The 16,706-nt window shown below is 37.5% G+C and overlaps 1 protein-coding gene across 1 annotated transcript in view; it reads left to right on the plus strand.

The window, feature by feature from the left end:
• Window positions 1-16,706, plus strand: part of ELAPOR2 (endosome-lysosome associated apoptosis and autophagy regulator family member 2) — a 174,042-nt gene that overhangs the window by 75,951 nt on the left and 81,385 nt on the right. The window contains exon 2 of the mRNA XM_033088759.1: window positions 10,124-10,244. Within this exon, the coding sequence (XP_032944650.1) occupies window positions 10,124-10,244 (121 nt within the window). The remainder of the gene's footprint in view (window positions 1-10,123; window positions 10,245-16,706) is intronic.

The following is a 16,706-nucleotide window of genomic DNA, read 5'->3' on the forward strand; positions in this document are numbered from 1 at the left end:
GTTCACTTTGGTATCCCTAGTGTCTGCATGGTGGTAAAGGGGAGGTACTTAATAAATATACAGACGGTGCCCCAAAAATGTGTACACATTTTAAGAAAGGAAAAAAATTGTATTAAAATTGTAATACTCAATATATACTGAAACAAAAGATGACTGCAAGTCATGTGTGTACATTTTTTTGGCATCTCCTGGTATATTACATTACAAATTGAATTGAGTAGCTCTAAGAACTTGTTTACAAAGATAGACGCTGAACTCAGGTTTAAAGTAATTTTTTCAGAATAATTTCTAAAAAGCAATAGTGTCTGCAAATGCAGAGAAAAGAATGTGTCATAAATAGATCAGGTATATATTACTTTACTTAGCCACCAAGTTCCCATGGTAACGGCAGGTTCCTTTTATAAGAGAAAAATCTGAATATAAATATCTGCATAGTGCTACTGTGCTCATGTACTTGATAACGTAGTATAAGGAAGATTTTATTATAAGTTGCATATGTGTCTGCAGTAAGTATTCTCATGCTTTTGACCTTCCCATGTAGTAGGATGAGTACACTCACTCACTGGAATTGGAGTTGAAATATTTGTGCCATGCACTGCAGTTTTGTGCTCTCTACCTTTTTCCTGTTTGTTGTCTTGCTCTCTCAAATAAGGGTACCAAAACACTTTGCTGAGCACTTAAATTCGAGGACCTGTCTCCCCGAGAAATTGCAGTCTCATCATATACAAAACGATACTGTTCTCGACCTTTCACATAAATATTCAGAAAGAAAGAAAAAGATAAAGAAAAGGAATTACATTTGCTGCTTTTTGTCCCTCCCCTCTGCGTGTGCTTTCTTAGGTATCAGCACTTTTTCTGTGTTTGAGGCCAGAGGTCTTCTACCACCTTTGCTGCTTTTGATTCTGTACTAGAATTTGTGGTCACCTACTGGGTCTTCATAATTAACTCTGGTCAACTCTTAATTGACTACAGAGGATAGGCAGGGAGCATCAGAGAGCTGATTTTCTCATTGGTGGGCCACTAATATAAACAAATCTTAGAGTATAGAAGACCGGGCATGGGGCGGCCGGTTAGCTCAGTTGGTTAGAGCACGGTGCTCCTAACTATAAGGTTGCCGGTTCGATCCTCACATGGGCCACTGTGAGCTGCGCCCTCCACAACTAGATTGGAACAACTACTTGACTTGGAGCTGATGGGTCCTGGAAAAACACACTTAAAATAAGTAAAAGTTAAAAAAAAAAAAAAGACCAGGCATCTTCATTTGTTTGTTCTTTCATTGGTTCACGTGCTCACTCACTCACCTAGTCACCTCTCTATCCTTCCTTAGGCTAATATATTTCACTGTTTATCTTTAGGCATATTATCTTCAGACTTGATCTCACTGTTTATCACACCCAGTCAAACCCACTATTTATGAAAGAACTGGTAAGCATTAGAACAGCTACAAACCCTGCCTATTGTTCAGGGCTTTCTCAAAGTCTTTTCAGGTGGTTTCAGCTCACAGAAATTTCTTCTGACTCTAAAATCATAATATTGTGGGGTCGCATAATGCACATTCTACCTTAGTTTTCTAGAAAACATGGCCTCTAAAATGCAAGCCACTTAGTTGCTAAGAAATAGGTATCCAATAGAGGGTTTAAGGAAAATTGGCTGTGATGAGTTAATTGAGAAGTGGTACAGCATTGTGCTTTATGGGAGCATTAAGGGATTTTTACTGGTAATTTTCACCAGATAGAATTTTTACTTGGACACTGACTCTACTTTGGAGCCCTTATTCTTTATGCTTTCTTATAAAATTATATGGTTTTTTTTTTGTGTGTGTGTGTGTCCTGTCTACTCTAACAAAATCATAAATTTATTGAGTGCAGGGACTATGTGTTATATTTATTTTAAATCTCCCCCACAGCACTTAGGCCATAGTGCTTATTTAATAATTAAATGCCACATAATAAAGAATGATATATATTAATGTTAATATATAAACACAATATGTAATGATACAGACATAAACCATATGTTTGATATATGTTAATGTCAATATATAAAAATAATACATATGTATTGTCAATAAAATGTCAAGAAATCTGTATATATGCATACAAGTATTATTTTTATCTATATGTTATTTATTTGAAACAATATGTAGCCTATATGTAATTAAACTGTAACAACTGTCATCATAATTGGAAGATGATACCCTAGGTTTGCTGTGATCACCTTGAAGCTTTTATAGTGTAAATGACTTTGTGTTTGGGGAGTTTCAGAGAAAACCAGGGCTGATCAGTAGTTAAACATGTTTTATTTGGGAACATTTGCAATAGGGGAAAAGAAGCCTCAGTACAGAACTGGTCTCAGTTCCAATAAGCATGGACAAATGGGGATTTATAGGCAAGGAGGGTCAGGAGCAGTGGACGGAAAATTACTAAGAGGAAACATCAGGAAACATCAGGGCTAAGGGAGGAATTTTGTTAAATGACTTGACAGAATTCTTGCTAAAACTGGGTGATGCAAAGATGTTCATGGAAGCCGAGAGGTCAAGGCTTCATTGGGAAGAGTTCAGAAGAGCCTGACTAAAGATTGGTCAAGGAGAGAGTTTTTGTCAGGGGATACTGTGGGCATCTAATATTTATTTGCGTGTATCCTTATATTTTGTGTTTTAAGTGTAAGATAAAGCACTTTGTGTTTCTGTCATTAGAGAGTTCGTGCCTATACATTTATTTGTGATCGTGTGTGTGTGTGTGTGTGTGTGTGTGTGTGTGTGTGTGTGGTGTACCATGATTTCTATTGAGGGATAGTCTTCTCTTAAGTGTTTGTTGATGAGGAATAATTATTCTCTATTTTTCTTTGGATTTTTTCCCTGATTCCCACATATTCACAATGTAAGTTTTTAAAGTAATCCTATCATTTTATTATTTGGGTCAGTGTCTTCAGCATTCTTTCATCTGCAGCTATGTCTAAATAACTGCCATCCTTTGAGTGGGTAGGGCCAAGCACTTCTTCGTTTATAATTTTGAGACTGTGGCTTATGAGCAGATACTCTGTTATTTAGAGTGTGCTCTGACTCATATCAGTATGTTTGATGATAAACTCTCAGGAGCCCTGAAATGTAGGAAAAATTGTCAGGAATTTCCCCCCTCCTCAGGAAAAATTTGAAACACATTGAAATAGGCAGAAAAGATTACTGGGTGCACCTTTCTAAATTATCAGTTTCTATAGGGGCTTGCACCTTTCTTTGTCTTTGAAGTACTTTACAGAATTGTGAGTTGTAGGAAACTGATAATAATCCAAGTGATTCTTGCCCATGAAAATGAAAATGCATTGTATCCTTTTGAATACAATTGATTATTATGCTCTGGATATTTACCATTTCTGCATCTCTAAGTTAATTCATTCCACTTTCCTGATTGCCTATTTACGTGTATTGTTTGAATTCTCATTTGAACTGGTGGATTGACTTGCTAATTAATGACTTAAATAAAATCTTTGACATCTGTTAATTTTATATTTGTATGAGAAAAAAATTTACCTTTTCCTTTTAATTGTTCCTTAACACCCAGAAAATTCTTATTTCCAAAGGATCAGTTTAAGTGCTCAATGTTTACTTAGGTCTGTGTCTAGAGTTTTAGATTGTTATCTGTAAATCTGAAAACTTAAATCCTGTAATTCTCTCTATTCAGTACCTTGAATACCACTCAGAATATTTTGGGGGCATATATTGTATCTTTAGTGATTTCACTATGTCACACTCTTTCTTAAATCTTTGCTATGGATTTAAGTTTGCTTTCCAAAACAGATTTTTTTATTATTATTGTTTGTTACCAGCCCAGATAAAATAGCCTGTTATGTAATTTAAAATAAAATCCATATGGCTTGGGTTACAATATAAATCCCTGACTCCAAGTGCTGTCCTATGCATGAGATACGTTTACATTTACGTATTTTAAAATTTAAGTATTTATAAATAAACACATACAAGCTTCCTGATGAAATCCTAAGAATTTTGTAACTTCACAATAGCTGTGGCCCTTTAAAGTTCAAGGGTAATCTAGAGGAGGAAGATCGGACAAGGAATCTTAAGAAAATTGATTGGCATACGACATCCACCATTAAGCCAGAAAACACAATACTAAGGGGTGTGATCAACAAATATGGTGAATGCTGTTGCCAAGTGCCATCCAACGGAGAGGCAGGGATCTTCAATATGGGAAGCAGCGTATCGAACTTTAGTAACAGTGTGTGACAAGTTTCAACTTGTTTGATGCAGTCAGTTGGGTGTGAACTATTGTTAAAAGAAGGTGTGGTTTAAAGTGTGCTGTAATCATGGATCACCAACAACACATTAACATGAAATGGGCAAACGGTTTCATCCTCCATCAGGACAGTGCTCCATGTCACACATCGCTTCTGGTATGGCAATTTATTTCAGATAAAAACATAACAGTGTGTCCCCATCCACCTTATTCACCGTATCTGGAATCGTGCAATTTCTGGCTCTTCCCCAAAGTCAAAATGACCATGAAATGAAATGTTTTGAATCAATTGAGGACATCAAGGCAGTCACAACAGCGCAACTAAAGACACGAAAGAGGACTTCCAGAACTGCTTCAGAAAGTGGAAAGAAGGATGGGATAAGTGTGTCAGATGTGAGGGGGAGTATTTTGAGTGGAATTAATGGCAATGTGCCTTTTACTGTAATAATTTTTTAAAACTTAAACATTCACCATATGTTTTGCTCACACCACGTATACTTTTCCCTTGTTTTTAATTTTGTTCTCCTAACTGGCAGCCTGAATATCACAGAGGCAGTGGTGGAAGACAGTTTTCTTGAGCTTACCTATTTTATTCAGAGGCTGCCTTCATTTGAAATCCCTGCCAGACTTCTCAGCATCATTCTTTTGCAAGGATGATAACAAATTATATGAATTTTACATATGAGAGCCAAGATCTTCTCAGTGGGATATGGAAATAGGAAAGACTTCCTAATACAAAAAACCAGGAACAAGAGAGCCATTATGCAAGTACATGGCTGATCAAGGTTATTGTACAATAGGGGATTATGGTGGGCTGAATAATGTCCCCCTTAATCATCTCCCCCAAATATCCAAGTCCTAATCCCTGGAACCTGTAAACCTGATAAGACAGAAAAGGGCTTTGAAGATGTGAGTAACAATCTTGAGATGGGAGATTATCTCGGTGGACCCTAAATGCCATGACAAGAGGAAGAGAAAGAAGGCAGTATATTCACAGAGGCAGAGATTGGAGTGATACAGCCACAAGCCAAAAATTCTGGCGGCCACCAGAAGCTGGAAGAGACAAGGAATGGACTTCCCCCTAGAGCCTCCAGAGTGAGCATGGCCTGGCTCATACCTCAGTGATACTGACTTTGGACTTCTGGCCTCCAGAATTGAGAAAGCATACATTTCTGTTGTTTTAAGTTGCTAAATTTGTGATAATTTGTTAATGGAAGTTATAGAACTAATACAGATTTTGCTACCTGACGGGGGGAGCTGCTGTAACAAATACATAAAAATGTGAAGGTGGCCTTAGAACTTGGTAATGAGCAGAAGCTGGGAGAATTTTAAAGCATATGATAGAAAAAGGTCTAGATTGCCTAGAACAGACTGTTGGTGGAAATATGGATGTTAAAGACTCTGTCAGTGAGGACTCAGGAAGAAGTGAGTTGCACAGTAGAAAATGCCGTATTGTCTTAGAGAATACGTAAGTTGTCATAAACAGAATGTCGGTAGAAATATTAAAGGTTCTCTTGTTTAGGGCTGAGAAGAAAATGAGGAATATTTCATTGGAAATTGGAAGAATGATGATCCTTGTTATGTAGTAGCATAAAGCTTAGCAGAATTTTGTCATATGGTTGTGTGGAAGGCAACACTTGTAAGTGATGAACTTGGATATTTCCAGAGGACATTTACTAGTAAAATGTTGAAGGTGTGGCTTGGTTCCTTCTTGCTGCTTATAGTAAAGTGTGAGAGGAAAGAGATAAATTGAGGGGACAGTTGTTAAACAAAAAGGAATTCAAGCTCGATAATTTAGGAAATTCTTAGCCTGGTCAGAGTGCAAAAGATGCTAAAATTAGGAGAGTCACTCCTAGGAAAGTTTGCTGTGGAGAGAAGGCCAAGAATGTGACTAGAAAACCTTTGCTAGTGCTAGAGAAATTACATGTAGGACTTACGTACTTAGATGTACTACTTAACTATCTCAGCAGAAGCCAGGAATGGAGATGGGATTATCAAGGAAAGATCTGTGGAAGATCCTCCATCTAATGGCATGAATCCTGTGTTATACAAAGGAGACCCACAAGGTTTTCTATAATGTTATATCTGCAAAAATGCTGCCAGCTTGAACGGAAAGGGACAGAGATGGATAAAATGGAGGAAGAGTGTTGGATTCCACAATTTTGTAGGCAAGAAACAGCCCAATAAAACTACTCAACTACACACACGTTCTATTTTTAAAAAATAAACATAAGAATGACTCTGAGGTTGGAGCCTTGGGCTCAGAGGTCGGAGCCGTAAACTACAGAGGGTTATTCCCAGGCTTTGAAACTTAATGGAATTTGCTTTGCTGGATTTTGAAATTGCTTGGGACTGTAGACTTCTTCCTCCCTCCCTCTCTTCCTCCTTCCCTCCCTCCCTCCTTTCCTTCCATTTTATCCCTTTTGGAATGAGAACGTCTGTAACTGTTGTTAATGTCCAAAAACATTGTATTTTGGAGGCAGGTAACAGGTCTACAAATGGAGAGGAATTTTAGCCCTGTATTGATCATAACCAGAGTCTCCCTCATATCTGATTTAAATGATTAGATTTGGGACTTTTGAGCTGATGGGAGTAGATAAGGTTTTGGACTTTGAGTGGATGCTGTAAATAGTTGAGACTTTAGCAGATTTTGGGATATGGTGACTATATTTTGCCTGTGGCAAGGACATGGATCTTTGGGGCCAGAGGGTGAACTGTGATAGGCTGAAGAATGCCCTCCCCCCAAAAAAGATATGCATGTCCTCATCCCTGGAACCAATGAATGATTATCTTTTATGGAAAAAGATTTGAAGATGTGAATTAGTTAAGGATTTTGAGATGGGAAAATTATTCTTTATTATCTAAGTGGGCCCTAAATGCAATGACGAGGATTTACAAGAATGAGGCAGAGCGGGATAAGACAGGAGAGAGAAGGCAGTATGAGTACAGCGGTAGGGAATGGAGTGATTTATCCATGAGCCAGTGAATGCTGTCAGCCACCAAAGGCGGGAGGAGGCAAGGGGCTGAGTCTCCCTAGAGCCTCTGGAGGGAGTGCAGCCTGGCTGATACCTTCATTTTGGCTCAGTGATACTGATTTTGGACTTCTTGTCTCTGAGACTGTGAAAGGATGCATTTCTGTTGTCTTTAGTGGCTGAGTGTGTGATAATTTGTTGCCGAGGCCATAGAAAACTAATACAGAAAGAGAGAGGAATCAGATTATTTCCCTTATCTGTGTACTCTTATATTCTCTTTGCATAGGGGACATCTCTATGTTAGACTTCTGTAACCATCAGGCTTTTGTATTTGAAATTTTTACCATTCTTTCTATTTTAAAACAGTAACCATCTGTTTTAAGCATAATGGCCTTATATAAACTGAAAATGCTGGTATATAAACCGAAGGCTTGACTTCTTGCTCTCAGCTATGCTCCTTACTGGTTGGGTATCTCTGGGTAAATTATTTACCCAGTCTGAGATTTAGTTGAACAATGGGAATAATATGAACTGTCCAACAACATATTATAAGTATTTAATGATATAAACACATAATGAAAAATCCCAGCTAAATAATATAGGCATACGATTCTTTAGTGCCCAACTATTAATTATGCTTCCTCTAGCTACATCAAAGTTATGATTTGCACATAAGTCACTGGCTACATTCGACATTTTTCCTCTTAAATTAGATTCTACAAGTGAGATTTCAAACTTTTGAATATTTTAAAGCTCTTGATTTATATTGACAAACTTCTCTCCAGGAAGCCTGAACCACTTTACTCTCTCATTGGAAGCACACAGGTGTTTATTTTACTGCACTGTTAACTTTAGAGAGTTTTGAAAAAGTATTTTAAATGTCATACCAACTTAATGAAAATTATTGTTTACATTTGTTTGACAAGGTTTAACATTTTTCATTTTTCCTTGATTATTATTCTTTAATGAATTGCTTGTATTCTTTGACTGTATTTCCAAACAATTATTTGTCTTTTTCCTTACTGATTTTTTGAAAGCCAATGTTCTTAAGTTCATTAACCTTTGTTGTGTGTTGTTGTTTCTTTACCAGTTTCTTGTTTTGTTATTTACCTTTTACTTTAGTTTATGATGACTTTTCATGACTTTTGTGTTTAACATTTATAGGCAGTCAAATTTAGTTAACTTTTATTGTTTATTCCCTCCTTTTCCCTTTCCTTCATCTCTTCCTTTTTTTCTTCCCTCCCTCTTCTCATCTTTCCCTCTGGAAAGCCTTTCCCATTTGGCTGCCTTTAGTGATTCTTTTGGGTATATAGATTTGCCCTTAATTGGCAATGAAGAGATCCAGTCTCTTGTCAAATAACGTCATCTCAAATTATTTGTTGCCAAACTTTGTCAAGAATACCAGTAGAAAAATAATATTCAGAGCTGATTGCGTAAAGGGTATATTAAATTTTATTTCTGGGGGAGAGTCTGAATGCAGCATAAAGACCTTTGTTTCCAGCCTGATGATTACACCTTCTTTAATTGACAATCCTTTCTCATTTTATCTTATGTATATGCAGAAATTGAAGCAGAGGAAACAGAAAATCAGATGGTCTGTGCCTTACTATGTCACCACTAGCTCCTTTCTCTGTATCATCCTCTTTATCCCCATTGTCCTTAGAGAGTATAATAATTCTACCATTAATCAAATGCTAACTCAGGGCAGCCTACAATGCCTAACATTTTACATGCATTATCTCAGTTAATTTCCACAACAACCATACAAGCTACGACATATTATTATTCAAGTTTTACTAATGAAAAAGACGAATGCTCTGAGAGGTAAAGTGGCTTACCCAATATCACATAGATTGTACATGGAGGAATGGGATGTGAAATCAAACCCAGATCTTTCTGAAGTCAGAACCCATTTCTTAACTGGTGTCCTTTCCATGTGAACACACACACATACACAGACACCTCCCCGCCTCCCACACCTGATTACCCGATGGTGATGTGACTTGGTATTTTTGTTCTCTTCTGTCATTGATACAGTGAGGAAGGCAAAAATAGAGTGAATGAAGCAGAAGAGCAACATCCAAGATATTGAACTGAATAAATAGGATGTTGAGCTGATAATATTTGGGGGGAAGACTTAGAACTTATCTCGTTCTTTAAAGGCTCCAACGGCATTTTGTCTTTGTGCCTCTCAGTTCAAGCATCTCCTGGGTGTTATGTGTTCTGACCAACGGAAGTGTCTTCCGTTGACACTGAAAATTTCAAAGCAATCAAAGGCCAGAGACAACTTGGTTGGTCTTAGTTGGACAATTATAATAATAAATGTCTATTTTACAGTCTGTGATGGATGGCAGCCTGCTATGGTGGGTGTGTATTGAGCCTGGGAGAACTGCTAAAAAAAAACTGGTATTTTTTTAGTAGTATTGGGATGATTGTTACATCTGCTGTTAAATTTTAAACAGAATGAGAATTAGGTCAGTGGGGATGGTTCTCTTATTTCTTCCTTTGAAAAACTTGGGACAGTGACAGCATTTAATATCCTTGTGTTATTTTGCTCTTATACTCGTATCTATCAATTATTTAGAACTCTGCAAGTCTTCAAAAGAAGTAGGAAAGTATGCTGGAGCCTTTTTGGGTGGGTGAAGCCGAAGGTCAGTGGACATGACTTGAGAGCATTGACTGCCCTGCCCCTCAGCATATCCTCAGTGCCCCTCATTGCCTGGCACGATGCATTTTTAGTCAAAAAAACTGCAGTGTGGATCAAGTGGGGGAAGAACGCGAGTCAACCAGAGAGTCAAGACACAAATCAGGCTCGCAGGCAGATTTGGGGGTGATTGAGAAAGCACAGTTGTCCCTTTAAAATTGGCTCTAACAAAGGCTTCTTTTTGTAATTGTTTGCAGAAAGATTACCACTTTGAATACACAGAATGTGATAGCAGTGGCTCCCGGTGGAGAGTTGCCATTCCGAATTCCGCAGTGGACTGCTCTGGCCTGCCTGACCCAGTGAGAGGCAAAGAATGCAGTAGGTTTTGACTTTTTGACCAATTGTTTTCCTGATTAAACCATAGCCCCTTCATACTAGTCCATGAATTTCATTATAACGACTATGAGAACTTTGCAAAAATGAACATGTAGCACTGATGTCTCACAGAGCAAAACCACCCCTTTCAACACTTGGTGCTCCGATATGTCTGTAATGAGACACAGGCAGTATTAAAGGATGTTGTTTTTATTTATTAAAAAAATATGGCACACTGCTTTTTTTTATTTGTTTATTAAATTATAGTTGACATACAATACTATATTAGTTTTAGGTATACAAAATAGTGATTCTGCATTTATATACCTTATGATGTGATCACCACGATATGTCTGGTAACCATCTATCACTGTATAAAGTTATTGCCATACATATTATTGACTATATTCCTTGTGCTGTATATTACATCCCTGTGGTTTATGTACTTTCTAAGTGGAAGTCTGTGCCTCTTATTCCCCTTCACCTTTTTCACCCATCCCTTCACCCCCTTCTTTCTGCCAACCATCAGTTAGTACTTTGTACCTTTGAGTCTGTTTCTGTTTTGTTCTTTTTATTTGTTTTTTTGTTTTATAGATTCCACATATAAGTGAAAGCATATGATATTTGTCTTTCTCTGTTTGACTTATTTGTTGGCAAGGATATGGAGAAGTACTCTTTACTTGAAATTATGGAGGAAAAAGTGGCAGCATTTCTCTTTAATAAATGTCTTTTTTAAATTTAAATTTCTAAAAGTTTAAACATTTTTAGTAGAATTTACCATCTTAACCATTTTTAAGCGCATAGTTCAGTGCCATTAAGTACATTCACCAACATCCTTGCACAGAATTCTTTCATCTAGCAATGGATTTCTTTTTTTTTTAAGCCATAGAAATAAGGTAATTTGCCTTTTTAGTGTAAACTATAGAGAGATTTTAGAATTGATGACCATCACATTCAACAGCTTGTCTTTTAGCAGTTAAGCAGGCGTGAAGTGCAACATTATGCCAATATATTTATTTTCACTTATAAACTCTATGTTTTTAAATCCTTTAATTTGTCAAGTTACAGGTTCCTGCAGTAGTCTAGGGGTAGAGTAGGAGTTCAAAGCTGAAAGTAAGGCAAAGAAGTTATTTTGATTTCCCTGCAGTCTTTCAAATGGTATTTCTAAAAGCTTAATTCTTTTGTTCCCAAATGAAAGAGCAGATAAACAAATTAGTAAATGATAGTTAATTCTTTCCTGTTCTTAGAGAAAATGTGTCTCTGTTACTGGCTGGAGGAGTTTTAGAATAGGTGCTGGGTTTACTGTTAAAAGAGAGATGGGAATACAATAATAGTCTTATGAGGAAAATTAGGGAAGAGAACCATTATTTCTCGATGAGTGATATTAAATGAGTACCGGGAGAACCTGAGAACCCCTAGCCAGGTGAAGAGTTCAGTCTGGGAAGAGTCTTAAGAGGATAGTGGGGTCGGTACAGAAGATGATACAAGGCTGGGTGTATGTACCACCTGTGCAGAGAGAGGGTCAGCTCTGTGAGGAAGGATTGTGAATGATACTTACGGTGTTAGCTCGCTGTATGCCTCAATCATCTTCCTAGAAAATCTGTTTATTATTTATCTCTATTTGTATTTCACTTGTGCGCTAACTCCTTGGTTTTCTTGTAAATAATCCTGTCGAGGTGAGCTACCTGACCATTTTGAGTACTACTCCTTATCTAGGTAATGTGCTGGTTCTGGCTAGCCCTGGCTTTTGAGAGCTGATCGTTAGTTGGAAATGAGTCATGGTGGAGTATTTTACACCACGGGAATTGGCAAACACTATAAATCAGGGGCCTCCATTGGCTTAGGAGCTGGTTGTTAAACATTTACCAACATACTTCTGATTAAGTTTATTGGCCAAACATTCAAAAATCTTTTACAGAATTGATGTGTGAACAGGAATTATTTCTGTTTGAGTGTTGCCATGGATATTCTTTGCTCATTATTTGCTATAATCTTCCACAGATAGTATTATGAATATGACACTCCAAGAATTTTTCTAAAAACTCTGACTAATAATCAAGTCACTATTAGTTATTACTTATTTTAAAAATGATACTTACCCGAAAAATGACAATAGTTATGTGATGGCTGGGGCATTTTTTATCTTGGCATTTTGTCTGAAATCTGAATTTGCAAGTATTTCTGCATTTATACTCACTTATACCTGCTCTGGAAGCTGTGGCTTCTGATATGTGACTCTGAAGACAAGTTATTTTAAAACTCACAAGAAACTTAATAGATCTACATAACTTAGAAGCTCAGTTCATTCATAACATTAAACATGGTGCTTACCACATTAGTAGTCATTAAAATACTGCTTGAAGGCAGTTATGATAATAACTGAACATTTTTTCAGTGGCTTAGATTTCCATTGCTAGTAATAGCTACCATTTCTCATGTACTGATTATGTGCCAAACATTGTGCCTAGAGTTTATATCATTATCCTATTGTATTGTCACAACAATCCTCCCAGGTAGGTGCTATCAATGTTTCCATTTTACTGATGAGAAAAGTCAGAGTAAAGTGGTCAACACATCATATAGTCGGAATGTGACAGATTTTGGATTTAAATACAGACATATTTGGTTTCAGAGCCTGTCTTTTACCCACTGAGTTAGATCATCACTTGAAGATGACAGCCAGGGGGAGCTTTTAGGGACCCACGTGGGTGACATAAAGCTCTGTTGGTGGACATCTTCAAGGGGAGATATTAGAAACTAGTGCTTCAAGGATAAAAGAGGATAAAAGTGTTGTCATTCAGGAATGGCATGGTACTTGCTAGATGTGCCTGAGGGAGGCCAAGACCTCAGATGGTGGGATGCCCCCAGACTCTAGAATCAGCAGTGATGCCCTCATGAGATGGCCCAGCAGTTGGGCCATATAAAAGAAAACAAAAAAAAAAAATGAAATGTGGCAACTTCAAGTCAGTAAAAATTATTTAGGGCAATAGTTGTGTGCGACACAATTTCCCTAGATCCTAATGTCTCTCAATGAGGTCAAACCTAGTTGAAATTGTTGAAATTGGCCTCAGTTGAAATTGTTATAGATTCTTCAAAGTATAATTGGGTAGATCTTTCTATCTTTCTCAAAAAAGAAGCAGTAGAGAGGGCCTTTCCTTAGAAAAGGGATTATGGGAATGTTCCTGTAGCAGTTGTAAATTAAATTTTTTGAGAAAATTGATGGGCAAGCTATATTATATCTTTATTTAAAAAAAAATCATGTAAAATCTGGCTGCAAGGCTTTTCTGAATGAAATTAATGAGAAGTCAGGTATCTGTTTTTGTTCTGCTGGAACCATGCAGTGTATGTGAGCTTGAAGCTTATAGGGCTCAGGAAATGGGATGGAGAGACCTCTCGTTATTAACTGGTACTGTTCCCCACCCATTGTCCTCTGCTGTGCAGAGCTCCCAGTCTCAGAGGCAGTGTTGCTTGAGCAGGCCACTGAGATGACTTTATATCTCTTCTCTCTGCCTGCTGCAGGCTTAGCTTCAGGGAACTTTGCTGCTTTTCCATGCTCTGGTGCTAAGAGTCTCGTGTCGGTCTCACCCACCATTTGAAATCTTGACAGCACTCAGGCACAGCTTGCAAGTAACATGTCATTCCCAAACCACAGCCCTTCTTGTCTCTTTCCAGAACAAGGGCATAGAACCCGTCCCAATTCCATCTTTTCTCTTCTGTTGGGTCACTTTCATCTTGCACAAGAGTTTCTAAAATCTTGCCTTGACCCTTTGGGGTGCCCTTGACGTTCTTAGATCATCAAATATTATTGTCATTTTGGAATGCTCTCTCTCTCTCTCTCTCTCTCTCTCTCTCTCTCTCTCTCTCTCTCTGTCTCTCTCTGTCTCTCAACAAACTTTTTGTTTCAATCCAAACCTTAGAAATAAAAACCTGGCTACTAAGAGTGTGGAGAGAATTTCTTTACCTATTTCCTTACATATTGTCAGACAAGTCTAGAACACTAAGGGGGAATTAAGCATAAGATATCTCTTCTGTTTGGGAGTATATGCGTGTATCTTCTAGGGTTTATTCCTTCGACTATTTCTCAGTCCATGACTTCAAGTACAACTTTAACACATTATTTTCTAATTGGGAATGACTATTGAAAATATTTCTAATTATACATTAGTGTTAGATTAGTCATAGTCTTGTGGGCATTATTTAATCTTGTACTTCACTATTTATATAAACTTCTAATATTTCATTTTCTTGGATCAAAAATGCTATGTTCAGATTAGAAAATAACCTTGAATATAATTTTTTTCTTTTTCATTGCTTTTCTCAGATGTACTGTTGTCACCCACATTAAATGGGCCTTAAGGACTAAGAGTAAATGATGACAGTTTTGAGTCAACAGCTTTGGGTTTTAGTTTGAAATTGAAAGCAAAAGGATTCTCATAGAAAGTGAGTTGGTTTTAGCTTTCTGGGTATGACAGTTAAAAATCCATTTCTTGGGATCATAACTCTTTCAAATGTAGGCTTCTCTCCAGGATTCAATACATAGTTTGTCTCATTTGTGTCAGGAGTTATTGGTGCAGTAGCAGATGAGGCTGGGTAACCTGAGTGCATTGGCCCTGCATGGCGATGGAAGTTGCTCAAACTCTGTTCTGTAAAATACTCATCCCAGGGTTTGCTGTGGTGAAATACCAGCAAGTCTGGAAAATAATGAATGTAGTGTACATTTTCAAATTAAAATCTCTGAGCAACTTACTAAACATTTATAGAACATTACTGTGTGTTAATTGCATTCTGTTTTAACCAGTTTCCCAAGTGTATTTGATTATTGAACTCTTTCATCCAATGTGTAGTTGGACCCCTTTGGCTAATTTCTACAGATACTGTTTCTGGAAAATATAGATTTAAACACACATACCGGGCTAATTTAGTAAATGTTTATATGTTGTTACTTATACTATAATTTAAAGAATTGTATATAATTTCTTTGTCCTACAAGGTTCAGTTGCAGCATTACTACTTTGCTGTCCAGCTGAAAATCTCCCATGGTTGGTGCTCAGGTGTGGTATACACCTCGGATTAAATCCCGTATTTATAGCTGACTTGTATGTCTTGGGAAAATTATTTAGTCCACAGCTATTTATTGAGCTTTATTTTATTTACTGAACACATTTATTTAGTATTTCCTATATTCTTGACAGTAGGAATCCAAAAATAAATGAAAAAAATATTCCTATTTTTCAGGACTTTTCATTCTTTTTTTTTTTTAATTCCAAGTTTATTGGAGTGACAATGGTTAGTAGAGTTACATAGGTTTCAGTTGTTCGATTCTGTAATACATCATCTATATATTGCATTGTGTGTTCACCACCCAGAGTCAGTTCTGCTTCTATCACCATGTATTTGATCCTCTTTACCCTCATCTACCACTCCAGAAGGTAAGGACTTTTCATTCTAATAAGGGAGCAGATGGGTAAATAAATTATTTATAGTATAGGAGCGAAGTGCATGATAGATATGAAGACTTGGGGTGACCTTACTAAGGAGGGAGGGCTGCCTTCTGCTCAGAGGGAGTCAGGAGAGCGTCACCGGGAAGCAGGTGTAAGTTTGAAGTTCAGACTGAATTATCTGTGCTCTGGCACGTTCACGTGGAAAATTAGGTCCTGACTTAGAGTTGAGGCGGGATTAAATGCCATACTTAATGGGCCATGCGTGTTCATTTTTTGAGGGTCTCTGAGGCGAACTTGAAGGAAGACGTTCTTTATCTCGATACAGCACAGTGGCACCTGAGGCATAGGAAACACGGGCACAGGTGCAGATTAGCGGCAGCCCTGGGTTTTCCTGGGTGTCCTGGGAAATATGCATGGGAGGATGTGAGGGGACAGAGATTCTGGCAGATCTCCTAGGCTCCTGTGTGTCACAGCAAAGACTTTGACCTGGAGAGAGCTGTTCACAGGTGTTTAAGGGACCTAAATGAGGTGATAAATATAATCTACAGTGCCAGGGATTGTAATTATGTGATAATATAACTGAGTAATTATAACCATGAAAAATTATAATAGCCAATCTTTACTTGCTATATGGAAGGCACAGCTGGGAGTGCTTTACATATATGCACTCAAATTCAGTCATCCTAGTAACCTTGTGAAGTCCGTCCTGTATAACCTCAGACAGGTGAAAGGCCCAGCTGGGATTTGAAACCAGGCCGTCTAGCTTGCTGGGTCCATATTCTTAATCCCTATGGTGTTCTGCCTCTTTGGAATACATTACAGTGTGTGCTGAACAAGTGTTAGTCCCCTTCATGAGTGCTTCTCTAACATTTACCTCTCGACAGAAGTGTTATGCAAATTAATATCCCAAATGGGTAAATAGGTTTTTAAAAGATGGCGTCTAAAGGCTCAGATATATTGCTTTGTGAGTCATTTTAATTGGTTGATTTGTTTGTAGATTTTATTGTTAATTGTGCATATTTTT

Source organism: Rhinolophus ferrumequinum, chromosome 20, assembly GCF_004115265.2.
Source record: "Rhinolophus ferrumequinum isolate MPI-CBG mRhiFer1 chromosome 20, mRhiFer1_v1.p, whole genome shotgun sequence".
NCBI lineage: Eukaryota > Metazoa > Chordata > Mammalia > Chiroptera > Rhinolophidae > Rhinolophus > Rhinolophus ferrumequinum.